Source organism: Cyanistes caeruleus, chromosome 2 (genome assembly GCF_971803275.1).
Source record: "Cyanistes caeruleus chromosome 2, bCyaCae1.hap1.1, whole genome shotgun sequence".
Taxonomy (NCBI): domain Eukaryota; kingdom Metazoa; phylum Chordata; class Aves; order Passeriformes; family Paridae; genus Cyanistes; species Cyanistes caeruleus.
Genome location: NC_141702.1, coordinates 103,458,849 through 103,484,182, shown reverse-complemented (window position 1 = coordinate 103,484,182; position 25,334 = coordinate 103,458,849). Strand labels below are relative to the sequence as shown.

The 25,334-nt window shown below is 44.5% G+C and overlaps 1 protein-coding gene across 2 annotated transcripts in view; it reads left to right on the top strand.

Moving 5' to 3' along the window:
• PARP1 (poly(ADP-ribose) polymerase 1) overlaps positions 1-25,334 on the top strand; it is an 81,252-nt gene that overhangs the window by 49,364 nt on the left and 6,554 nt on the right. For both annotated transcript variants that reach the window (XM_086870377.1, XM_086870368.1), the window contains exons 2-16: positions 3,486-3,648; positions 4,153-4,271; positions 5,006-5,220; positions 10,420-10,516; positions 11,947-12,063; positions 12,915-13,091; positions 13,521-13,662; positions 15,178-15,318; positions 16,035-16,277; positions 17,243-17,311; positions 18,068-18,200; positions 19,337-19,532; positions 20,814-20,942; positions 24,177-24,260; positions 25,069-25,191. In XM_086870377.1, coding sequence (XP_086726503.1) covers positions 3,486-3,648; positions 4,153-4,271; positions 5,006-5,220; positions 10,420-10,516; positions 11,947-12,063; positions 12,915-13,091; positions 13,521-13,662; positions 15,178-15,318; positions 16,035-16,277; positions 17,243-17,311; positions 18,068-18,200; positions 19,337-19,532; positions 20,814-20,942; positions 24,177-24,260; positions 25,069-25,191 — 2,148 coding nt within the window. The remainder of the gene's footprint in view (positions 1-3,485; positions 3,649-4,152; positions 4,272-5,005; positions 5,221-10,419; positions 10,517-11,946; positions 12,064-12,914; positions 13,092-13,520; positions 13,663-15,177; positions 15,319-16,034; positions 16,278-17,242; positions 17,312-18,067; positions 18,201-19,336; positions 19,533-20,813; positions 20,943-24,176; positions 24,261-25,068; positions 25,192-25,334) is intronic.

The following is a 25,334-nucleotide window of genomic DNA, read 5'->3' as shown; positions in this document are numbered from 1 at the left end:
GGCCGTGCCTTTCGCTGCTGCGGAGGCGAGAGCAGCCTATTCTTGGCAGAGATGACTTCGCTCGCTGCCGTGTCCGCAGCGCTCCCCGGGCGGGGGGAGCCGCTTCCCCCGCTCTCCCGGGCTGCAGGGCCGGCTGGAGCCGGAGCCGTGCGAAGTTCACCCTCCGGGGCCGTGGCGCTTTGTTGCTGTCCGGGGGCCGATGCGAGCTCCGCGGCTCGGCTTTTCCGTGCCCTGGGAAGCGTGTGGCGCTCGGTGTCGGGCCCGGGGAATCCCCGCTCGGTGCGCGCCTGGCGTACGAGACGGAGGAGCTGGAGGCTGTGAGAGGCGTGGGGCGGCCCGCGGGGCCGCAAGATGAGCGGCCGGGCCCGAGTGCTCTCGCAGAGCGGCTGGCACATGGCAGGCGTGAAACAGCTGAACCGCAACTGGCGAACGGACTGCGAGGGCACGGTTTGCTCTCCGCCGCCTTCACGCTATTATTTGTCTTCTGGGAAAATAATATTTGTCTTCCTTTTGAAAGGAAGGGAAGAGCCCCGTCCTGCGCTGGGGGGCCGGGAGCTGTGCACGGACGCAGCATCCCTCCGTGCTGCGGGAGGATGCGGAGGGAATCGCCGCTCCGCAGGGAGGCACACGGCGCTGTCCTGGGAGGGGGTGCTCCATCCTGGCTGCATCAGGGCAGAGGGGAGGGGGCACCTGCAGCGTGCTGGGGGCGGGCTGAGTTTGGGGGTGTTGCTGTGAAAGGTAAGCAAAGGCATACGCGTGTGTCTACGGAAGGCGAGCAAGGACGTGGCAGCGCAAAGCCCTGCGGATGGATGCGTGCATGCATGTGTGCGTGCATGCTGTGGAGCAGCTGGGTCTGGAGGACGTAGCTCTGTGCCCCTGGGAAAGGCACCGCTTGTACGGGCCGGGGGGGAAGGGCCCGGTCCCCCTCGCCCGTGCTGCGGGGGCTGCTGGCTGCCGGGCGGGGCCGGCAGGTCTGCCGGGGTTGGAGGCCAAGCTGCTGCCCCCGAGGGGAAATACCTGCCTTTGTTCCCCAGAGCCTCCTTTCCCTGGGAAATATGTGGGACCGTGCGGTGCCAAGCTGCAGTGTTTGCTCGCACGTGTTCCTGCTGCCTCTCCTTTTGTCTCCCCGGCTGCCTTCAGCCGCTCGCTGGAGCTGCTCCTTCTCCCCTGCTCTGGCTGCTGCTCCTCGGCTTCTTTACGTTTGTTACCCCTTCCTGTCTTGCCCAGCAGTCGAGGCTGATGCGAAGTGGGTTCCCCTTCTTCAGCACGGGGGCCAGGGGTATTCTGGTTCTCTAGGGCTTGGTTTATGGAGTGAGTTCCTGGGGATCGTGACATTCCTCACAGAGACACTGCCTTTCATTGCCAGACATCTCCCCAAAACTGCTGGTCTTACACCGAACACTTGCATTTTTATTTTCCCCACAACCTCTTGAATTTGCTTGCTCTTTCCTCTGCCCTCTGCTAGTTTTTGTACCAGCAGAGCACACCCTGCTGCTGAGCATCCCGCTGTAATTGCCTGAGTTTCACCGGAGCACGCGGGTCCCTTGTTTCTTCCCGGGGAAATCCCCTGCACAGCGGCCTCTGTGCCAGCGTCAGTGCACTGAGCTCTTCTGCAAATTGTGCTGAAGAAATTAAAGGCAGATACAGACCAAGGCCTTGGTTGTGTCTGCTGTAACCTCCTTTTTGTTTTGGTTCCTCGAGTGAAGAGCTCTCAATGACTGGGATTCTGGGTGCTTGGCACAGGGCAGGCACTGGGGCCCTGCAGGACCAGCACAGCTTTGCCTTTTGCTTCCAGCTGGAACCGAGTGGTTTCTGTTATCTGAAAATGCACTGTGAAAGCAAATTAGTCTCTTTTTTCCTTAGTTTGTTTAGGAAACTATGGTCTAGAGATAGGTGAGCTGAGGGAAGTTGTGTAAACAAGGCCCAGCTTGCCTAGAGGTCCACACAGAGAAAAGTGTCTGAAACTGAAACTCTGTGTTGGGGAGATTACTCACTGCTTGTATGGTTGTCTTAAAGACTGAGCCAGCTCTGCTCCCCTCTGTACACCCCAGTGCCTTGCGCCCTCAAAGCGTTTGTGCTGGGAACAGCCCTGAGTCCTCCTGCAAAACTCTAGACACGAGCCCAGAAGTGTCCAAGTTGCCAGAATTTCATGTGACTTAGAGACACACTGAGAGCAACCGCAGGGTGGCTGCTGTGGTGCTGTGAGAGTAACTGGGTATCCAGCCCTGGCTTGTGGGAAGACTCCGACTGGAATTTGGGTTCTTAGTGCTCCTGGTTCCATGCTATCATCTTCGAAGCCCTTTCCTATTCCTTCCTACTCGTACACGAAGCTCTGCTATTGTTTTTGGCTTGGAGATCTCCCTCCTGTTAGTGAGTGACACATGGAAGGCTTTCCTAGGTCGTTAGTTCTGTATCATCAGTAATAATAATTATACAGCACTGAGTATTATTAGTACAGCAGTTGTTTGTGTGCATTCTTTGGAGCCGAGCCACTGTAAGGTTATTTTGCCTGGTGGGTAACTGAAGCGATGCCAGGATGATACCAACTGTGTCTGAGTTTTAAACAAGTGGAGCACTTGTAAAACAAATGCTTGGTATGGGGCAGGGCACTCTGGAGCTGCACTTTAAGGAGGACTTGGGCAATGTTTCTGTCCTGATCATGAATCATGGAATAGTTTGGTGTGAAAGGGTCCCTGAAGATCATCCAGTTCCCAGCCCCTGCCATGGGCAGGGATGCCCCCCACTAGACCAGGCTGTTTAAAGCCCCGTCCAACCTGGCTTTGAACACTTCCAGATACAGGGTATCCACAGCTTCTCTGGGCAACCTTTCCCAGTCCCTCACCACCCTATCACTACAAGTCCTTGTGAAAAGTCCCTCTCCAGCTTTCTTGTAGGCCAACTTCAGGTATTCTTCAACCCTCTGATCATCTTTGTGGCCTGCTGTCAGCCTCTGATGCAGAACTTTAATTTGGCTCTGGTGTTTCCCTTGAATTTTGTCTCTACTTCCTGCAGGCCAGTCAGGCATTTCCTCAGGCCACAATCCTTGGAGCTGCCCTTCTTATCTTGTACCTGACATGGGTTCTCCAGGAGAATGGACAGTTTGCTAGAGAAGTAGTTCTCAAAGGGATTGTGGAGCCTCTTGTGCTGCAGTCTCACAGGGGCTGGTGCAGCCATGCTGAGGCTGTGACCTTCTTTGTTTTTTCCAGTAAAACAGATGGGCTGAGTAGCAGGGTGATGAACTGGTTAAGCTAGCTAAATGCTCCTTCCATGTCTATCCCCTTCAGGAACATCTTTCCAGCAGCTTGTCTGTCTTATTAGATTTTCTTCTTAGACTTTGTCCTAAATAGTATCCATCTTCTGATTTAAAGAAAAATAAAAGGAAGAAATCACGTGTGTTTACACAGATATTCCTTTTTATCTTTGTTTTGTTTTTTCCCTTGATTCTGCTTGAATTGTTTCATGTTGGTAATGTGCTTTTTTGCTAGTCACCCATGTTTGATGGCAAAGTCCCTCACTGGCACCACTACAGCTGCTTCTGGAAGCGGGCTCGAATTGTGTCCCACACAGACATTGATGGCTTCCCTGAGCTTCGGTGGGAAGATCAGGAGAAAATCAAGAAATCCATTGAAACTGGAGGCCCTGGAGGAGGTAGGCAGAAGCATCATGGTGTTTGGAGGTTCATCTGGAACTGTGCTCACTTTTGTTGTGCTGTTATTATGGTGATTTGGTGTCCACGTTGCTTCAGCAAGTGATGTCAGAAGAATTGTTGAGGTTTCTCCCCGCTCCAGGACTGGAATGCTGACAGTATTGTGCAGCATCTTAAATCAGTGAGGGGAAAAAGCCAAGTCAGTTGGCAGATATATTGAAAAAACATTTCTTGTTATCATGATTAGTTTTCAGTTCTTTAATGTTAACAGATGCTGTTGTGCTAAGTTGTTTTAATAGTACCTTCAGTTCAGTGCCTGGTTATGGTGGCTCTTTGGTGCTTTTGAGCATGGACTGCTTGTCTTGCTCTGTATTCAAATTCTGGACAAATGAGTGGCTGGAACACCAGAGGTTTATTAATGCAGACTGCTATCAATCTGGGACAGAGAATAAGAAAATAAGGGAATGTGTATTAAAGCTGAACTCTGTATTTGCTTTGTTCTCCAGGAAAAGGAGGGGAACAGGAAGGAGGTGGTAAGGCTGAGAAGAGTCTAAATGACTTTGCTGCTGAATATGCCAAGTCTAACAGAAGTACTTGCAAAGGCTGTGAGCAGAAAATAGAAAAGGTAAAAAAGTTCTCCATCTCACCTTTTCTCTCACCAGTTTTAATTCAAACAGTGGCTTTTATAATTGCTTCCTGTCTGTCCTGCATATGGAAAGCACTTGCAGAGCTGCATTTCTGTGTCTGAGGAGCAGCTGTTCCCTGGACAGCTGACAGTAAAGGCATCCCTCAGGCACGGTAACCTGGGCTTCAAGCCTGGTGAACCCTCCTTTCACTTGGGTCTTAGAGCAGGCTGGGAATGCTGCTCACCACCATTTCGGTGGCTAGAGAGCCACTATTAACTGCATTAACACCATTTTCCTGCTTGTTGCTGCACTGCAAACCAGCTACTTGTTGGACATCTGAAAAGTAATTTGCAGTAAGACAGGGTAAGTTCATATTAGCACTGGTGTTTGAGTGGTAGGGACATAAAGTTATTTGTCTTTATGAGACTTGTTCATGTGAGATTTACTTGTTAAAGCTTATTGGAAGTTGGAATAAAGACAAAAGGGTTAGCCAGTTTGAGTGGATTTTGAACAGAGAACTACCCCCAAAAGGTGACTTTTTCAACCTAGCAAGAGTACAGAAGAAAGCAGAGGAACTGTAGTAAAAGGGTTTGAACAAAAGTTGCAGACTTTGATAGAGGAACTGTTACTGTTTTACAGGTTTTTAGGAAGTACCATGTTGGTAGCTTGTTAACATCCTGCTCCTTCCAGAATGGCCTAACAACTGCCCTTATGTCACTTTAATCTACCTCAGGGCCAGATCCGAATTTCCAAGAAGATGGTGCATCCTGAAAAGCCGCAGCTGGGAATGATAGATAACTGGTACCACCCGGACTGCTTTGTGAGCCGCCGAGCAGAGCTGGGCTTTCTCCCAGCCTACGGGGCCACCCAGCTCCTGGGCTTCAGCATCTTGAAAGCTGAAGATAAAGAAACTCTGAAGAAGCAGCTCCCAGCTACCAAGAGTGAAGGGTAGGTGATTAGTGTAAGAAATTGTGTTGTCTGGAGGAGCCATTGCCTTTAAATGTAGCCATGATAAATGTTGTGGGATGTTGTCTCTGTTAAAAGAATATTGGTTGTATGAGGGTTTGGTTGTTCCTGTGACCTCAGGCAGAATGTCAGGCAGACATTACTTGTCGCTGGGAACGTGCAGTCCAGTTGCCCCCTGTGACTGCCTTGAGGAAGCGCAGAGACCTGCAGCAGTGACTTGGAGGGCTTTCAACCATAAAATAATGCCTGCATAGTACAAATGGATACTGGGCTCTGGGTCTCCTTGTGTGATACTGTTATCAGTTATGGTTTCTATGCTCAAACCACTTGTTAGAGAATTCATTTGACATCTTTTATCTATGAGCTGCTGATCTGTGACAGGCACTGAATCTGATAATGGTGTTTATTGGCCATGTAGTGCTTACACTTGGATGCTTTTGTTTGTTGAATCTTTTATAGTGTGTCTGAAATTTCATTGCCTTGCATTGAGATTTTCAGTGGAGGCTTTTGACAGAACTTGTACTGACAGAGAAGTGTTTCCAGGTGACTTGCTAGCTTTGTGAATCTTTCTTTGTTAATGAAGGCTTTTGTTACTTGTTCTTGAAATGACTTTGCCTGGAGTCATGCTTCATAACAAAAATCAGTGTTGCATTGTCCCCGTGGAGGAAGGAACATAAGGTATTTCTGGATCCTACAAAAAAAGAAAAGATCTTGTCATTGGAAAACATTTGGCTTCTCTGTCCATTTTAGATTGAATTCAATTTGCTTTTTGTGAAGATTCACCATGAAAGTGTCCAGTGAAGCTGATGTCTGTTCTGAGAAGCTGTGTCTATGTCAGATCTGTGCAGTCTTGGTCTTTCAGGTGTGCAGCTGATGTGTGTGGTGTGCAGTTGGTTGGTAAGCCACTGCCCCAGAAGCATTTGGCAGTGGTGTGGGTGCTGTGGGGAGACTCCTGCAGCATCCCTTGATGGGGGCTTTGGCTAGAGCCCATTCAGGTTCTGTTCTGTTCACATCACTTAGCTGAAGTAGCAGAGACCAAGAGATGTGTGCATCTGTTGGGCAGCCTGCTGTCTTTCAATGCAGGAATTTTACCTCTCTGTGCATTGCTTGGTGTAAGCAGGAGTGCAGTATTTTAATGCACTTACAGGTTTTCAAGTAGTCCTTTGCTTTTTGTGCTGAGATGTGAGTTCTGCTTTGTCCTAGAACAGTGAGTTTAATAGGGTTATTTGTAGTTTTCTCCCATGTCCTCAGCAAAGCTCTAGAGATTTGACTGTGTAAGTGCTTCTCTTGTCTGCCCTGACTCTGTTTTTCTGGGCCGCTTCTGGGATGCTATGCAAAATATGAAGGCTTTGTAAAGAAAGGCCGCAAAGTAGTTTGCCAAGTCACTGTGTAAATAAAAGCCTAGAATTGCAGTGGAAAAAAGCTTGCACTGGTGATGTAGGGTAATGTGAACCAGGACCTCACGCCAGAAAAGCAGCAGGATGTCTCATCTTTCCTGCTTTCTAAGCACTGCCTGAACAAGCCCCTCAACCGTGAAGGTGCTGGCTAGCTCTTGTGCTCCACTACCTTCTGCTCTTTGGGCTGTGCTGGAGCCAAGGGTGGTAAGGGTCAATTGGAAAAATCATTGCCTGTCAAACAAACCAATTGGGCTGATGGCATAAATAAACAGCATGAGTGAAGGGGTGTGGTGTGCTACCTATCTGGTGGTTTTGCTGCCAAGAAAGCAAAGGAGTTACAGAGAAGCCAAAGGAAGAACACTCCAGAAACCTGAATGAGATGCATTCAGATAATTCACCTTGTGTATTTGATGAGATAACAGAAATTAACAACAGAAATTAAAGCCTCTTGGAGAAGTTATGTTAAAGTGTCTGTTGCAAGTGAGATTCTCAAAATGATCTTTAAAGATATTTCTACTTATGCTGTGTTCAAATTATATCTTGACTCAGAAGTCTGTGCAATTCAGATGTGACACATCCAAATTCAGGTGCTGCTACTGCATGTCCAGCCCATACTCTGAGGAGAACCTCAGACTTTGGGACTGCCCTGTCAGCCCTTTGTGTAAGAGTGGCATTGAGATGTGCCTTCTCCAGACGGGAGAGGTGACGTGTGGAGCAGGGCTACCAACAGTAAGTTGAAAAATCCTTTCCTTGTGAAGGCCAAATATGGGAGGATTTACTGCAAGGATCTTGGCTCCTTTCCTCAGCCAGTTCTGGGTGAGACATGCAACTCTCCCTTGGGCTATGGGCTGTCCTGCCTAAGCACCAGCACTCTGCAGACCTGGGAAAGGAGGATCTTGTGTCCTTGGCTGCAGCTTCTGTGTGGAAAGAATGCCTGTATGCTGATATAGGAAATGCAGTAGCAGCTTGTGAGCTCCTTTTGACAGTATTTCTTTGGTAGTGTGTGTTTTGTCCTCCTGCTCTAAGCTGTAGTATTTCCTGTATTTTCTGCCTCTCTTGTTTAGATGGAATTGTTGCCCAGGACAGGAGCAAAGTGTCACTCTGGAGATGTCATGCAGCACTGGATTAGCTGCAGAGGTGACCTGAGGCAAATGCTAAGTGCTCAGGTCACTAACAGTTTGGCAGTGCTTTACAGGGAGGAGGTGAAAAGGGGAGTTCTTATTCCTCCCTGCATGCTTTATCCAGGGTTGCTGTGACTGTCCTTCACATTTTTTATTGTAGGGAGGAGAAGAGGCAAACATGAAAAATAAAGTAGGTGATCAGGAAGGGCCAGGCCACAGTTCACTTCCTTCTTCATCTTCTCTGTAGTTTTAATAAATCTTGTGTGTCCTCCATGAAGGTGAGAAGTGGTTTGCATAGCCTGGGAAATACCAGTCCCTCCAGGCAAGCTATTGGGCTGTACCTGTCAGAGGTACAGAAGGCTGTCCCTTCCCCAGCAGGAGAAAGGGTGCACACAGTAGCACCCCACTGCTGTGGGCAACACATGGTTTTGTGGCCTGAGGATGGAAGATCCTTATTGTGTGTCAGTGAGGGTGTAGTTTACAGATTATTCTAAAATGTGCTGCTTTGGGAAGACACAAGAATTCAGCTTTGCCATTCCCTTCTCCAGGCTATATGAAATGATTAGTGTTTGCTTTAGCCTTGGGCACAGAAGAGAAGGTGGTGACCAATAGCTTTATGCCTCCCTGCAGTTGGGGAGATCTCTCCCACCCTGTGTTTTGTTCCAGTGGCTGGAGCAGGTACAGTAATCATCCTGTCTAGGGGAACATCTGCTGTCCTCTTGAATGTGAGAAGCTGCCAAAAGTGTGACTTGCTGCTGGAATTTGGACGCATTCCCTGGGTCACAGGGTCTCTCAGCAGAGTGATCGCCTTCCAGCGGCTGCTGTGCTGGATTTACTCCCTTTGGGGACTAGGAGACAAGTTACATTGTGGGAGTGAGTGCTGGCTTGCTGGACTGTCAGCAGGCACTGCGGATACACAGGGCTGGGCACCCCTTCTAAGCACTGACATCATTAAACCCCCAATTTGGGAAGCTGCAGCAGAACACTTTGCAATCGGGCTGGTATGTTTTTCACAGACTCTGTTGTGCACCCCTGACTCTGTTAAAATTTAGGGAAGTCATTGTCTTCTTGGTGGGGCTCAGTGGACTCTGGTCTTGTTCCCTTCAGGAGCTGCAGCCAAGGAGAGAGGACTTGCTTGGCCTGGGGAATTTTGGAGACACTGTTCTGTGTGTGCTGGAGCCAGTCCTGCCACACTGGTTGCCGCTTGCCTGATTTAGAACAGGATGAAGTTTTCCTCTGGCAGCACAGTGTGGTTGTTTCCCCACACCATGAGGCAGGAAAATGTAACAGCACAGCCCCTGCTCACTGATGGCACCTGTCAGGGGCACAGCTGGAAGATGAAATCTTCTGCAAAACCAGTCCCTCAAAAGTGCTCTGAGCTGTTGTTTGGTCAGAAGTGCTAGTAGTGGGCTGCTCTGGCCACTGAAAATAAAGTGATCACTTAGCCCAATTTTAAGGCCAGGGGAGTTACTAGAATGTACAGGTCTCATGCAGGAGTCTCTGGGAGGAGAGGACCTCCTGACATCCTCCTGCAGCAGCTTTATAGCTGTCATACAGAGTTAGTCTTAATGAGAGCAAAGTCCTTGAAAGAGAGCTGTTTAAAATTGTATGTAGGAGAGCAATCAAGAATGTCAACTTCATGACTTAACCCTCAACCACAGCTTACAAAGTTTAGAGGGGCTGTCTTAAAGAGAAACCTGGCTGATGTTTCATAACAGAAAGCATCTCTGTCAAAATGGAGTGTGAGATCCAAGCGTGTTTATGCTCTGCCTCGAGTTGCAGGCCTGTCCTGTCTCAGCTGGGATAGAATTTCCCTTGGCGTCCTCACAAGGAGAACACGCACTCCAGGCAGACGAAGGGGATGACATGACTCTGGAAACACAAAACCTTCTTCTGAGGTTCCTTGTCACTCTGAAGTCTCCCAAAATCTCCCAGTTTTCATTTGGCTTTCTTTTTCTAGTCCTTCCTGAGCAGTGTTTTCTGTAACTTCTCCCTTCAGCTCTGAGGCCTAGCAAATAGCAATAAATTTCTACACACACAACTCCCAGCAGTATGTCACAAAACCACTGTGAGCCTGGAAGCATTTTCCAAGCAGAAACTTGCACCTGTTTGATTTCAGAGGCCTGACTTAATTCCAGTCTAAAGAGAAACTGGATGGGAAATACGGAATACCTGGTTTCCCAGTGTGCTAGCTCATTCAAGTTACCATGTTTGCTGTCCTTTATTTCAGTACAGACTGCCTAAGCTGATCAAGCAGTTGATTCAGCTGAAAGACACTGTGGTCTTTTAACCTGCATTGCTACACCTCCCCAGATTTGGAAAGCTGTCCAGTGATTTTTAGGTATGCCTTTGGTATAGAGGTGTAGATGAATACACCTGAGAATGTTGCAGTCTTGCACATGCTCTTCTGCCAGACCACAGTTACCCTGTGAAAAACCTCTAAGTGCCTGACCTGACTGAGGTAGCTTACATTGCAGAGCCGAGTGCACATCTATAATCTAGCATTGAGGAATTTGAAAAATGGGTTTGCCTGCCAAAGCCAAGGATATTCAAGCCCCTGCAGTTATTGGCAGTCAGTAATCTGAGCTCTGGCAAGTGCTGGACAGCTATTTCAATAACTTCCTTTCGTGTGTGTGTGGTTCTGTTTTGTTTTTATCTGTTAGAAAGAGAAAAGGAGAAGAGCTAGATGGAAACGTGACTGCAAAAAAGAAGCAGAAAAAAGAAAAAGAGAAAGAGTCAAAGCAGCAAAAACAGCTGAAGGTGAGTTTTAGCTGCTTGCAACCCAAGAACTGCTTTGCTGGAAGAGTGCAGTGTGAGGCACTGACTGAAGAGTGCCTTTACTGCTCCCTCCCTAAAGAAGGCAGTACCTTGTACACAGACAGAGAGGTGGCAGCACAGATGGTCCTGGCACAGGAGGTGCCCTGTCCCTGAGGCGTTGCTGAAGGCAATTCACCCTGCCCCTTTCTCTCGAAAGACAGGAAGGATATTCTCTAGGACTTGGGCTTATTGGATTTAAAGAGATTAGGTTAAATGCTTTTTTTCTGAGAGGCTGCTTCTGTGCTCCTTCTTGTATCATCTGGCTGTGGTGGCAGAAGCTTGGAGCCCAAGCACTATTGCAGAAGAGCTTGGAAAATAATAAATAGCTCATCATAAAAATTAAATGGAGATAAAGTGCGCAACTAGATTAATGAAAAATCAAATCTTTTGCACTCTCTGGAGAGGGGTGTGCTGTTCTTGGGTACAAATTATGATAGATCACAGCATTCTACCTTTCACTTTTTAGAATGTTGTGGGAAGAATTCCCAGTAGAGCTTCAGGAATTTTTTATTTATTAAAAGTTCCCAAGGAAAAAAACTGACAAACTGTCTTTGCTGCAACTGAAGTCTTAATGGAGCCATAGAAAAGTGCTGGCTCTGGCTTTGTACAAAAGTTCTATTTTTTGTGGCAGCACCATAATTTTCAATAAATTTATTTTTAAGGTTTTGCTGCTGCAATGCAGATGTTTAGGACAAATGGAGGCACTTTGTGGATCAGGGTTAACTTTGGGTTCACTTTTTTTTTTTTTTTTTTTTAAACAGCATTTCATTAAGCATGGTCACTAACACTGAAAATTACACCACTTAACCCAGTAAACCACTTCTTCCAGGGCAGACTGCATTTTTGACTGCAGCCAGTGGATAACATTCAGAAACTATCTGAGATACTTTAGGATGCTTCTTTGCTTCCCAATCTTTTTAAGTTCTGTAGAAAGGCCCAAAAGAACATGCATGCTCCTCCACACAACTGCAGGTGTCTGATCTAGTAGAAATTTCTCTAATTCTTAGTTATCTTAAAAAAAGAACAGTGGCAATCAGCATTTCTGATTTTTATGGAAGGCTCAAATGCAGCTGCATCCCCACTGTTCTCAGAGTCAGCTAGGTAAGTGAAATTTGCAAAGGATGTTGAGAGCTTTTGAAGTAAGGGCACTGACATCTGAAGGATGTGACCTTTTAAAACCTGTGTTTTACATGTTTGGTAAAATGTGTGACTCTCCCTTTTGGTAAAGTTACTGGCTCTCGAAGCTCTTAATCTCACAATCTGTGTTTAAGATAACATGAGCTTGCTAAAACCTTGTGCACATACTGCAGTTTGAGGAGTGTTCTTGGCTACTTGTAATCAATTGCTTTCTACCTGCTGGGTTTTGTCAACAGGAGCAGACAGAGCTGATCTGGGGCATCAAAGATGAGCTGAGGAAGGTCTGCTCCACCAATGACCTGAAAGAGCTGCTGATCGCCAACAAGCAGGAGGTCCCCTCAGGGGAGAATGCTGTGAGTTGGTTGTAGTTGCTCTGCATGTGTGGGGGGTCTTGGAACTGGTGAAGCTGACCTGACCCAATATTGCTGCAAGGTCCACAAGTCTGAAGAATGTTCCTAATGTAACACTTAAGGAAGAAATTTGGTGCAAAGCCCAGTCCTTCTGTCCCAGGACTCTGATATTGCTGTTACACTTGCTTGTGAAGGGTGGTGTGGTGGTGAGTGATGCTTAATTCAGCACCTTAGGAGTGGTGTAGTGCCTTTATTCTGCTATGCTGAAAGTGGTCTGTATTTTTTTTTTTGGTGCTGGCTCTTCAAGAGCAGGTTAGTTAAGGCACTTCACATTGCCTCCCTCAACTGTTAAATTATGCAAAAGAAGCAAAAATTGTACAAATTCTTTCCCAGTTTCTTTTCTAGAAACAGTCCATTTTGGTGTATGTAACTTGTGAAAGTCTGCTCTCTTTCAGAGCCACATACTGCTTTAAGTATTTGTATTTATCAGGACTCTTTTTAAGGAGTGTGGGCTGGAGTGTGGGAAGTGTCTAGACTCAAAATGGTCATGGAATACTCTTAGGCAGGAAAACCTGGACTTGTCTGAGCCTACATTCCCACCTACCTACTCATGTGCTCAGATGCAGTAGCTCATCTTTTCCTTGGCTGTTCTGGCACAGCAGCCTGGCCAGGTGCTGTGTGGTAGGTGCGTTCTCCTGACCCACAGGATTATAAAAAGGGTTGGATTGGAAGGGACTCTAAACATCATCCTTTTCCAACACCCTTTGGTGTTGTTGTGCAGCCCAGGGTAATGCAGTGTGTGTGCTTCCAGCCTCCTCCTGCCATGACCTGCTCTGTGTTCTTTGCTGCTTTAGATCTTGGACCGAGTAGCAGATGGGATGGCGTTTGGAGCTCTGCTGCCCTGCGAGGAGTGCAAGGGGCAGTTTGTGTTCAAGAGTGATGCTTATTACTGTTCAGGAGATATCACTGCCTGGACCAAGTGTGTTGCTAAAACACAGACTCCCAACAGAAAAGACTGGGTAATCCCAAAGGTGAGAGCATTTACTTTGTATTTGATGTTCTGAAGCATGTTTCTGAACTGACTGAACAAGCAACAGTCAGTGCAGGATGCCAGAGAGCAGAGTGTGCTGCAGCGCTGAGCAGCTGTGACAACGGGCAAGTCCTGTCACAGCCACATCCCTTCAGGAGCAGGCAGCTAATGCATAAATAAATCATATTCTTTCCAGTAACACAAAATTGAAAGAGATGTTGTTGATTTGATTTGAAACTCATCATTTACCCCCTTCCAGCTTTGTGTTCTCAGTCAGTAAAGTGAGGTTTTGTCCATCCTAGTGTGAATGTCTCAAAAATAATTTCCAAGACGTGCAATAAATACCAACATCTGGCTAGTGTTCAATTTATCCTTTAAACCTTACAATAATGTTTGTTTGTTTAAAATTGTTTATGTTTCCATCCCACAGGAATTCCGGGAAATTCCTTACCTGAAGAAATTTAAATGTAAGAAGCAGGACAGGGTGTTCCCTCCGGATGCTGCAACTGTGAACTCGGCACCTCCTCCCTCTGCATCTGCTCCTTTGTCAGAGACTGTGTCTGCACCCAGAGGTGAGGGTCTGGCTGGGCATGGGTTGTTCAGGATGATGTTCAGGCTGGCATTCCCAGCCAAACAAACATGCCAACCTGAGCAGTGCCACCAGACTCCTGCTCTTGAGCAGGCAGAGCTCTCCTGATAAAAAAAGTGTCTCCTGTGCTTCATCTTCCTAGCAAACATAAGCCCTGATATGCTAGGTTGTCTGGGGTCATGGGCTTGAAGTTCTGTTGTTTACTCACAGATTGTGTTGAGTGTTTCTTGATTGTGAGGAAATGATGTGTATGCAGTGAATCAGAAATGTAAAGGCTGATGTTGCAACTGGTGTCTCAGGAGAGGCCTGCTTCAAAATGCCACCTCACTTTGTTTTTTATGGACATCCAGGGATGTCCCTAATGCCAGATATTCTACATAAATTTAGGTTTTGAGGGCAAGAGAGCTTTTCAGGGGTTTGTTTTGTTTCTAAATTGTCTACTGAGAATTGGCTTTACTGATCACTGACTCCCCTTATGCAAAATAGATGTGCTGTCTCCAGCTGGCAAAAGGTTTGATTTAAGAAATTCCCTGTAGCTTGCTGGAATGAATTACATGCTTTGGTGATAAAGCCTGTCTGTTAAGAGCTATGTTGACTTCTTTCTTATTCAGCCTTTCTAGTTCTGGCCATAATTTTGGGTGCAGGCCGTTGTTGTTACTTGGTTAAAAAGGTGTGAGTAATTCTGCACAGTTAACTTCAGCAAGTTCATGTTATTTTAGCAATGAAGTCAAAGTATCAAAGTAATCAATTTGATTAGCAAATTGCTTCCAGCCCCAGTGTCCCCTGAAAGTAAACTCAAAAGGTTGACCATATTTAAAGCCAGGTTGTTTTGTTCACTAACAGCCAAACTAATCTGAGTTGAGGGGGAGAAGAAGCACAACCCTCAGCTGGTCAATTAGAGTTGACAGCATTTACCTTATAGCAGTACAAATATGCTCTTAGACACTTGCCATGTCCTGGACCAGCCTGAATTGAAATGTTAACGCCATGTGATGGAGCCTCAGATGGTTACCGGTTTGCTCCTGACTTCTCATGGCATTTGCATGGTAGAACCTTGTACTGTCGAGTGCAACAGTGTTGCCTGAGAGACAATTCTCTCTGTGGCCCCTCAGAAAGGGAATTTCACCCATGCTATCCAGGCACCAAAAGAGAAGGAAAGCAAAGCACAGTCCCTAGTAGCACAGGGGACTGAAGAAGACTGGTTCTTTTTCTTTTTGCGTAAAAAAAGAAATTAAAAAGAGGGCAAATAAGCCTACATACCATTTCCCTATCCTTCATCCCTTCTTTTTGTTGGCAGCTGTTGAGCTTCATTGCCTTTCCTCTGGGAAGGGGAACTCTGTCCTGCTAGCTTAGCACAGGTCAGACCTGCTTGGCCTCTCATCTCCCTGCCAGCTGAGCTGATTGTACGGAGAGGGAGGGGGGATGCTGTCACTTTGTGCTTGCTGTTTGTCCAGGGGACTCTGTGCCTGTGGCTGACGTGTCATTTCCAAACCTTTAGACAAACCACTGACCAACATGAAGATCCTGGTTGTTGGGAAGCTGTCAAAGAACAAGGAGGAGGTGAAAGGCATTGTGGAGGACCTGGGAGGAAAGATGACGACAACAGCTAACAAAGCCACCCTGTGCATCAGCACCCAGAGTGAGCAGCCATGCTGTGCTTACTGGTAGCAGTGGTAACAGAGCTGAGTAGATTACAGAGGACACTTGTCCTCAGAGCTGTCTGGGGATCAGTGTTTGGATTAGGGGGAGTGTTTTGTGTGCACACATGGCCTGAGTGTGCTTGGAAAAGTAGACAGATGTGTGCTGTTTGATTTTTGCTCACACAGCAATTTAACCCAGCAGGCTGTGCCTTAATGCTCTCGTGGGTCAATGGCAGCTGGGGTTTGCGTGCAGATCATGGTGGTGTGCAAGCCACCTTTGCTGGGATGAGGGGTGCCAAGGGCTGTGTCCATGCTTGCCTTGGAGAATCCCCAGAGCTGACTGTGGGTGACTGAGGGCACTTGTTTGCTCTGCTGGCAGCTTAGAGTCTGCTCTTGCTCTGCACTGGAGTTGTGCAAACTGACTGCTGAGGTGGGATATTTGCTCCCATCCATCATAAAGTCCAGCTCCAGCTGAGATCTGGGGAAGGGAAAACTGGACCAGCTAGGTAGAACAGGAGTGTTCCTGCTCTGGCCCAAGCTGCATATTTGAACCAAGGAGGAACTTGGCTCTCCAAAGAACATGGTGAATGCAAAATGTAGTGGAATTGTGTTTTCACAAAGTGTCACAGAGCCCTGAATCATGGCCAGAAGGAGAGGCTGTGGTCTAAAACCTCACAGATGCATTTTTTCTTTCCTTCCTGTCCTGCCTCTGCAGAGGATGTGGAGAAAATGAGCAAGAAGATGGAAGAAGTGAAGGAGGCCAAAGTCCGTGTGGTCTCAGAGGCATTTCTTCAGGATGTGAAATCTTCCAGCAAGGACTTCCAGGATCTGGTGTCTCTCCATGCTCTTTCACCTTGGGGTGCAGAGGTGAAAATGGAGCATGAAGAAATGGCTGTGGATGGGAAGATCAGCAAGCCCCCAAGTACAAAGAGTGCTGGGAAGGTCAAAGAAGAACAAGGTGAGGAACAAAGCGGTTGTTTATCCACAGGCCTGTTCAGTACTGTCCATGCACAAAGCAAACCTGGGTATGGTCTGTCCTTACCCTTTCCTTGAATTTTCTGCCTTTTCTTCTCATGATAAGTTTATATAATGGACTTCAGGGCAAGACTAGCTTTAAGTAAACATGGAACTATCTCCTGAACTGGCTCTTGTTTCCCTTACTTCAGTCTTCCCAAGCTCCCTGCCACCAGTTTAGTCTCTTCCTCATAAAACATGAGCTTCTCTACCAGCTTGGGTTAGTGTTGCTGCCTCAAGGAGGTCCTGGGACACCAAAATGATAGACACTACTCAGGGAGTATTGACAAGTAAGAAAATACTGAGGTCCAGAGCACTGAGTCTCTGTGCTACTTGATTTAAAACATAGTATTTTTATAACAGGAGGAAAAATATTGGTGGCATTGCACACCAGTGCTATAGAGAGTTTGCATTATTAGCCCTGGATGATGAACAAAACCATCACATTTGCTCACTTCTCTTCAGAACCTGTTCTCTGTGTCCTCCAAGCGGAGCTTTCAGTCATACAGTTTGGTGTGTTATTGCCAGACTGTCTCACCACAGTTGCATCCCCAGGGAATCCAAACACTCCCCATGCCCTGTGAGGTTTTTAAATCCCACTTTAACATTTGTGGTTGTGTTTATCTGCAGTGCAGGTAAAAATTTAGATGGTCAACCCCTTGGGGCCCGGAGAAAAGAACTAAATAGATAAAATCTGGGGAAATGTAGTTTCTCATTTACTTGGTGGGTTGGGGGCTGTGATTTGGCTGCTAGAGCTAGGTTAAAAAAAGTCACTGAAGTTGGTGTGCTCATATACTAGGAATCTGATTCACCTTAGGGTGATAATTATGCAAATTGAGACTTTTAAGGTTTATTCAAGTCAAACTGTGTTGCTCACCTAAGAAAAAAATTAACTGTCTTTCACTGCAGGACCTAGCAAATCTGAAAAGAAAATGAAGTTAACAGTGAAGGGTGGAGCAGCAGTAGACCCTGATTCTGGTGAGTGATAACAGTGCCTGTGCCTGCACCACCCACAGTCTTCTGGATGCATGATTGTTTGCAAAAGGTTTTTTCTGTGAAAGGATGAGGGTGCCATGAATTTTTATTGAGGAGCATGAATTTTTAAACCTTTAACATTGCTATCAAAGGAAGTGTATTGATTGATATCCAAGGCTGGATATTCCAGGATTTTCTAGAGCACCTTTCTTCAGAAGGACCACTTAAACTAAGGCATGCATCTTGTTCAGCTTCAGGATCTCCTGTCAGTGAAGTGAGTAAAGGCCCAGCCAGCAGAGGACACAGGTTTGGCATAAGCATCTATTGACACTGCTCTCCAAACCTGTGGTGCATGGATATTCTGACAATTTGTACCGTATCCAAGGCCAGCCTTTGTTTTTCAGTCCATTTGCTAGTGTGACACCTGCAGAGCTGCATCTCTCCTGAGGATTCTTTCAGCTGCTCACACAGTATTAGATCCTAGATTTTAGATCATCCTCTATCAAAGGTTACAATTTTTTTTTCCTCTAGTTAGGATTGATATTCACTAAAAATAAATATTCACTAAAGGTATGTGGTCACAATTCATTAAAAGAAAACATGTTCCAAGTAGTTTTGAATGAGCTGTGTGGTCACTCTTTTTGCAGTATTTTTGTTAAATCACACTGCTGCATGAAACATTTGGATGAGTGCAAATGCAGGAAGGAGAGCTAAAACAGTAACCTCCTCCTCTGTGTTCTAATTTTTTCTTCTCTGCAGGTTTGGAGGATTCTGCTCATGTTTTTGAAAAAGGTGGGAAAATTTTCAGTGCAACCCTGGGACTAGTAGATATTGTGAAAGGAACAAATTCGTATTATAAACTGCAGCTGCTAGAGGATGACAGAGAGAACAGGTGAGTTTAGTTTTCCCTTTGAATACTTTTGTTCACTTTTTTTAATAAATACTGGATTTTTGACACTCCAAAAGCCAAGTGTGAGTAAAATGTCTTTGGGAAGATAATGGATGGTATAGTTACTTAAAAAAAAAAACAGTACCACACAAATGAAAAAAGCCAAACCAAAACCAAACTAACTCCTCCAAGCCTACCATACAGGCCACCCATGGAGAAATCTCTGCTCTGCATGAAGACATTCCTTGTGGGTGTTGACAAAACGTAAAGTAGGTTTTCTTCCCCCATATTCTCTAACATAGTTTTTTCTTCTAATCGCAGAGCTGTAACCTTGGGAAACAAAAGCAGGTTCTGGCTGTTCTACCACAGTGTTAGCCTGAATTGTGTGCCCTTGAAGCATAACAAAATGCATTAAATGGTCAGGAGCTGATTGTGTGTTTAGCTTTCCAGTCTCATTGGCTGCATGGCAGAGCTGTCCAGTGGTTGCATTGCTGATTAGCTGAAGAGACTGAGGAGGTTCTTTAAAATAAAACTGTCCCTGTCAAATATGTGACACAGAAGTCCAGGGTAGCAACAACTGTGGTTCAGCTCCAGATTTATTTGCACTTCACCATGCTTTTAATAAGCTTTTGTTACTGTCTCATTTGTGTGAGGTTGTATCAAGTCTAGGATTCAGTAAGTGGAAGGATTTCAGTACCTGCATTTCATTCCTGACATATAAAGGGTTGATTGATTGTATACCCATAAATACTACAGGAGCTCACCCAAGGTGCTGCCAGTAGTACAAACAAATACTTGATTTACTTCTGGTTTCTCTAAAATACTGAACTCTGGGGCCTGAGGCTTTAAGATGCTTTGTCTTTGTTTTTCAAATATATGACGTATAGTATGAGGATTTGTATTTACAAAACATTCATATAATGTACAAAACATTATGACTGAAGAGATGTTAGCCTCTCTTTTCCTGTTGTGTACTCATTTATTCTGGGTATTTTTCACGCCAGTTCTTGGACATATGGTGATTCCTCTGTTGATTTCCTACAGTCACCAATGAGAGAGTGTGTTCCATAAAATTAATGGCATGCAGAAAGCACTGGAATAGCTGATGCCTGTTCTTTTCTCCCATTCCATTTCTCCAGATACTGGGTGTTCCGATCCTGGGGCCGTGTAGGCACTGTAATTGGCAGTAACAAGCTGGAGCAGATGCCATCAAAAGAAGATGCCATTGAACACTTCCTGAATTTGTATGAAGAGAAAACTGGCAATTCTTGGCATTCAAAGAACTTCACTAAATATCCAAAAAAATTCTACCCACTGGAAATAGATTACGGACAGGTAACCCTTAAATGCCTGTGTCCCAGGTGGAGCATTGCTGAGATTTCCTGCTGTCACTGTTTTTTTCTGTGCTTGCTCTTGAATCACTTGCACTTAACAAACTAGGGGAATTAAAATGCAGCTATTGCATCTTCCCTCTGCTACAGGGGAAAGCTGTAGATCAAGGAGTACCGTTCATTAAAATAGACGTGTTGGGAAACTACAGAGTTTTCTGTTATCATATCTGATGTCCCTTCAGTGCTTGTTCCTATTTACTCTGTAACTTTAAGGATATTATTTTGAACTTAATCCAGCAGTCAGTTCACATACATCCTGTCTGAAAACTCGATCTTTTAAAATTTAAAATAGATGCTTCTCATCTGTCTGCTGCCTCCAAAATCCTCCCAAATGCTGTAGCAGCTCCAGTGCAGTATTCAACTTAGTGCACGTACTGAGCAGGCTGAGAAAGAAATTATTCACTGCCAGTAAGATTTGGCTATTTAGACAGATAAGCTAAATAAGAATTCTCTTCCTTCTTTCCAGGGGTTTGTGTGTTTATTTAAGGGCATACCTGTCACCTGAACTATTTTCAGACTAAATAGTTGAATACTGTTAATAGCTATAAAGTTGCCAGAACACATATTTTCAAGACTTTGTTTTTCTGTGGCTAAACTAATGGATGTTATCTTTCAGTGCAAAGCACTCAAAGCTTGGCTTTAATTCTGGAAATTTGAATATTGCAGTGGCAAAGTGTCTGTCTCAGTATAATGTGTTACTCAAAGCACCTGGCTGATGATTTATTCATGTAATGCTCTCTCCATGAAGGCATTAAGATGGTATTATGGCTAATTGATGATTCCTCTGTACATCTATGGCAGTTTTTATTACAAAAACTTGGTGAAACTAGTTATTACATATGTTTTGTCATAAAAGCAGCAAAGTAAACAGTCGTTTTTTCATATGAAAGTCTCTATGCAGCAGAAAGCTTGCAGAAAAAGTAATTAATACCTGCTTGAGGTGAAGCAGCAATTCAAAGAGAGCTCCTATTCCCTTAATTCTAATTTCTGCTTATTTTTTATAGTGCCATCTCTTGAAATAATATCTGCCAAATTACTGAATAGGTGATTTTTTTAAGCCTATTTTGTTCCAGATTGTCAGAGCAATGTCCCACGCTCCCCATGAACTTCAGGCTAGTCATAGTATGCACACACTAAATTGGTTTTGAGTTGTTGCCATGGCAGCCAGCCTGTTACTTTTATCCTTTGTGATTTTGCTAATTCTGATACTATTTTTACCTTCCAGGATGAAGAAGCTGTCAGGAAACTGACAGTAGGTGCTGGGACAAAATCAAAACTTGCTAAGCCAATCCAAGATCTTATTAAGATGATCTTTGATGTGGAGAGCATGAAGAAAGCAATGGTGGAATTTGAGGTGACTACACACATTAGTATTTCTCCCTTCTGACCTTCCATTGTGCTTGCACAAACAGAAGCAAGTTCTGGGCAATCCCAAGTGCTTCATACTTCCCAAAAGCCAAGTGTGATTTTTAGATCTGTCTTAAAACAAAGGCAAGAGTCTGACTGGAATTTGCCAAGCCCTGGAAGTAGTAACTTAGTTATGATACATGCAGTTCTTTGAAGACAGGTGCATTTTTTGTCTATCAATGTCTTCAATTTAACAAGCCTATGAGAGAATCGTCTGCCAGTCCTGGGAGCAGTAATCATTGTGTGGTTTTGTTTGTTTGTGGGTTTTTTCCAATCACACCTGCATAGTGACTGCTGTTTGCTGAATGTTCTTAAGGTATTAACACAGATAACCGATGTGCTGGTCATATGACACTGTGAACTCTTTTTCTCTAAGCAGGGAACCGCAACTGGGGGCTGGGAAGTGTAGGACTACCGTGGATTTAGGTAGCAAATGAGATGCAGCTTCAGACTAGAGAAATGCTGCCAGTTGATACATACACTAATGGAAGTACCTTGTCAAAGTCCAGATCTTCTTCTGCACAGGGTGGACTTAAGATTGTTCTGGTTGTGTTTTTCATTTGTTCTAATAAAATTCTTATTTTCATCTATTCTTTTTTCCTCCATACTTCTTGATCCATCCTTCGGGCAAGCTTTCAGAGAATGGTTTGGTAGCATGATATGTCTCCTCCTCACACTGTTTTACTGGTGTGCAGAGCTCCTGCTGTTTTAATGCAACCATTCAAACTAATTCTATATAACAAATTTCAATTTTCTTCAGACAACTTAATTATCCTGCCTAAGACTTGACATTTAAGCAACTGCTCTTTGCCCTGTGTATCATTATTTGGTGTGCCTACCTTTCAGAACAGGCTTTGTACCACTTTCTGCAACTTACCTGAAAGCTTTCAAACGGCTTGCCCAACGTTTTGTAGTATCTTGGGTTAATTATGTTCTCTTATATCTCCAGTGGTACTTTACATCAAAGTCATGTAAAATATGAATAATTTTTTGTAACTGTAACTGGCTAAAGACTCAGAACTGATCATCATCTCATGTCATTTGGTTTTGTAGAACTCTCTTGAAACTATGTTAATTCACACCATCTGCAGATCTATAGCAGAACTGAGACTCCAGATGGGCCAGTCTTCCTATTAGATTTATCTTCCTGTACTGATGCTGCTGAACAGCTGTTTTCTCTTAGAGAAAATAATATTTTTCCTGATTAGAGATTTCTGTGTGTCCTTCAGAAACAACTGCTTAGTTCCTTTAATTAGCCTAATCTTGAATATTTTGTTCCATCCAGGCACCTCTTGCTTTGCCAACAGGGTTGCAAGTTCTTGGTCTTTCCATTGCATGACAGTGGATTTATCTGATGCATTTATCCTCCTGCTTCTAACTTAGCTTTCAAGAATTTCACCTCACCAAGCATACAGGAGTTTATTGCCACTGTCTTATGTCATTACTTTTCCTGAAGTGGCTTGTTAGAGGACTGAGTCAACTCTAGTGCTGTGTCCTCTCTTGCCTCCTTTGCCTCTTCTGACAATCCTGGTGCACAGATCTGTGATGTGGAGCTAATTCTTGGTATTCCACTCAGTGCATCTAGTGATAATTTCAGTGCTGTTGTTTTAGGCCCAGCCCCTTGTCTGCTGTGCTCTTTTGGCGCATCTGATGATAAAGCTTTGGATGCAGTTTAGCTTTAAACCAGAGCTTAGCTCTACAGGATTCTGTCTACCTCCCATGGGTTGTAGGAAACAGATATTCCAGCCCTTTGGCTGTTTGTGAGCTTTGTTGGAATTGTGCTCCTAAATCCCATGATTGGGAGATGTTTTATTTTATAGATATTAGAGTTTGTGTGTTAGTGACTATATGTGTTACTTCACATGTTTCTATAACTTACAGTTACTATAGGTGTCTGCAGCTTTTCTGCATATCCAACTTAAGTGACCTATTTTGCTTCTACATCTCCTGCATGATTTTTCAGCTAATAATGACATAATATAGATTGCTACAGGTGGTACTCAGCAAGAGAGTATTGTCCCCAAAAGTTTGGGAGTTACAAATCTATTGCAGATCGGTTTTCATTAGATTAATATTGTCTTTGTGCCTCTCGTGTCCCCAGGATATGATCAGTTTTGAAGCCTTTCTTCCCTCTTGCAGCCAATCTTGGCTTTTCTTGGTATCTGGCTTTATCTACACTTAGCTGTCACTAAAGGAAAGTTCTCCTAAGCCCAGTTCAGGGCATGCAATCTCCATGTAGAATCACTTCAGGGCTTTCATCCCAGTCTCTGGCTTGGAAGAGCCTTCTGAGTTCATCTTGCAGAGAAGATTTACGTACACCTGGGTTTCCTAGCTCCACAGTGGATAAATGGTGTGGGACTTAGCCACACAGTATGTGATAGTCATGGTTTCATAGGATCTTCTGTCCGTGAGCTGAATCTTAAATCATCAACTTCAGTAAAAACTAGTTTGCCCTGCAGAGTGTATGGTGAGTACTGTCAAGAGTCCAGAGGGTGTATATATGATCTTTCTAAAAGACTCCACTGGGCTTGGTTTTTGTTGAACATTTTTTACATTCAGTTGCTGCTTTAACAATGTAACAATTTCCAATACTATCCCAAGATCATCAATACACAAAGAAAACCAGCATTAAATTAAGTCGGTGGATAAATGTAGGCAACCAAGACATAGCTTTTAACTTAGCTGACTAATTTTGGCTCATTTTTCATGAATATGAAGCACCTCACAGCATCTTTCCATTTGAACCTTGACAATTGTAGGGTAAAGTTGGAAGAGGGTGTCTGGATTGTACCTGGAGACACAGATGATCTTACGAACAAGAATTACTTTGTTCAGTTTGCTTCTTTGCCAGCCTTAAGCATATGGTTACTTAACTGATTAAGGAATGCATCTGACACCAGGTTAATATTAAACTTCATGACAGATACTTAATATCCTGTTTTTTGTGTTGCCCTAGCATCTGTGCTTAGCTTTCTATTGCAGTATTCCTTTGGTTATAGGATGTCTTCTCAATGGTGTGTCCTTCTGACATAATTCCTCAATCCACAGAATCTGAAATGTTTCCATTCTTTGTTGGTCAGTCCTGTTAGCGTGGAGAAACTGGCTCCCTAGAAACCAGAGAGGGAAGGCTGCAGTGGTTTAAATGTAGTGAAATTGTGTTTAATACTTAAATCTTTATCAGATTGACTTGCAGAAGATGCCATTGGGAAAACTGAGCAAGCGACAGATCCAGAGTGCATATTCCATCCTGAATGAGGTTCAGCAGGTGAGCGTAAAAGAGATGTTAGAGCAAAAAGGGAATTCAGAAGTTGTTCTGGGCTCACTGGGGTGATGCTGAGCTGTGCATATAAAGATCTGTGCTTTCTCTCTCTTTGGAGAAGAGGATGTGGCTTCCGTGGCTAACCAGTTAAGTCTCTTCACTGTTGTACCAGCATGGGCAGTACTTGAGTCTTCAGCATTTTTGTAGCACAAACTTTAGGCCATGCCACACATAAAGGGCAGCTGAGCAAATGAAGCTGGTGCCTTGATTTATTAGTGAGCTAGTGTTTCCACCCCAGAGAAGTCTGTCAGATGATGAGAATAAAGGTTAAGTTGACACAGGAAGGCGTCTGGTTTGATAACGTTGCTGTATTTACACATCGTGATCTGAACCATTCCAGAATCACTGCATAATATTGCCTTTACAGATTGCAGAAATGTACCAGCATACCCATTTTTTTTTGTCACAGGCTCCCTAGCAAAGCATAGATACAGGAAGTTCTTCAGTTCAGAACCTTGACAAGGATATGCACCACTTATGTATCCTGAAGACTTTCTTTTGCCCTCCAGAAACATAATCCCCATTGAATTTTTCTCATACACAATTCTATGTATTTTTGTGATATACAAATACTGTGACTTGCTACTCCCAAGACAATAAAATAGAATTGTTCTTTTTAGTCCTATGAGAGTTCCAGCATAAGCACTATTTGCATTGCTGCTCCTGTGTTAGTCTTTAAGTATCTTGTGTGTTTTTATTCCAGTGGAAACTTTCTTACTCAGTAATTTTCTTTGGTGCTTATTGTCTTGTCTAGGCAGTATCTGACAGTGGTTCAGAATCCCAGATTTTGGACCTCTCCAACCGCTTCTATACACTGATTCCTCATGACTTTGGGATGAAGAAACCACCTCTCCTAAATAACTTGGAATACATTCAGGTATTGACTAGAAACTGTTTTTGTAAATGTTGGAAGATGTTGTTTGCAAGCAACAGGTCTTGATGTCAGACATCTAACATAGAGACTGTGTGAGGTTTAACACTTCCTTAACCTCATAAAAGGTTAAAGTAAGTGTTAAAACC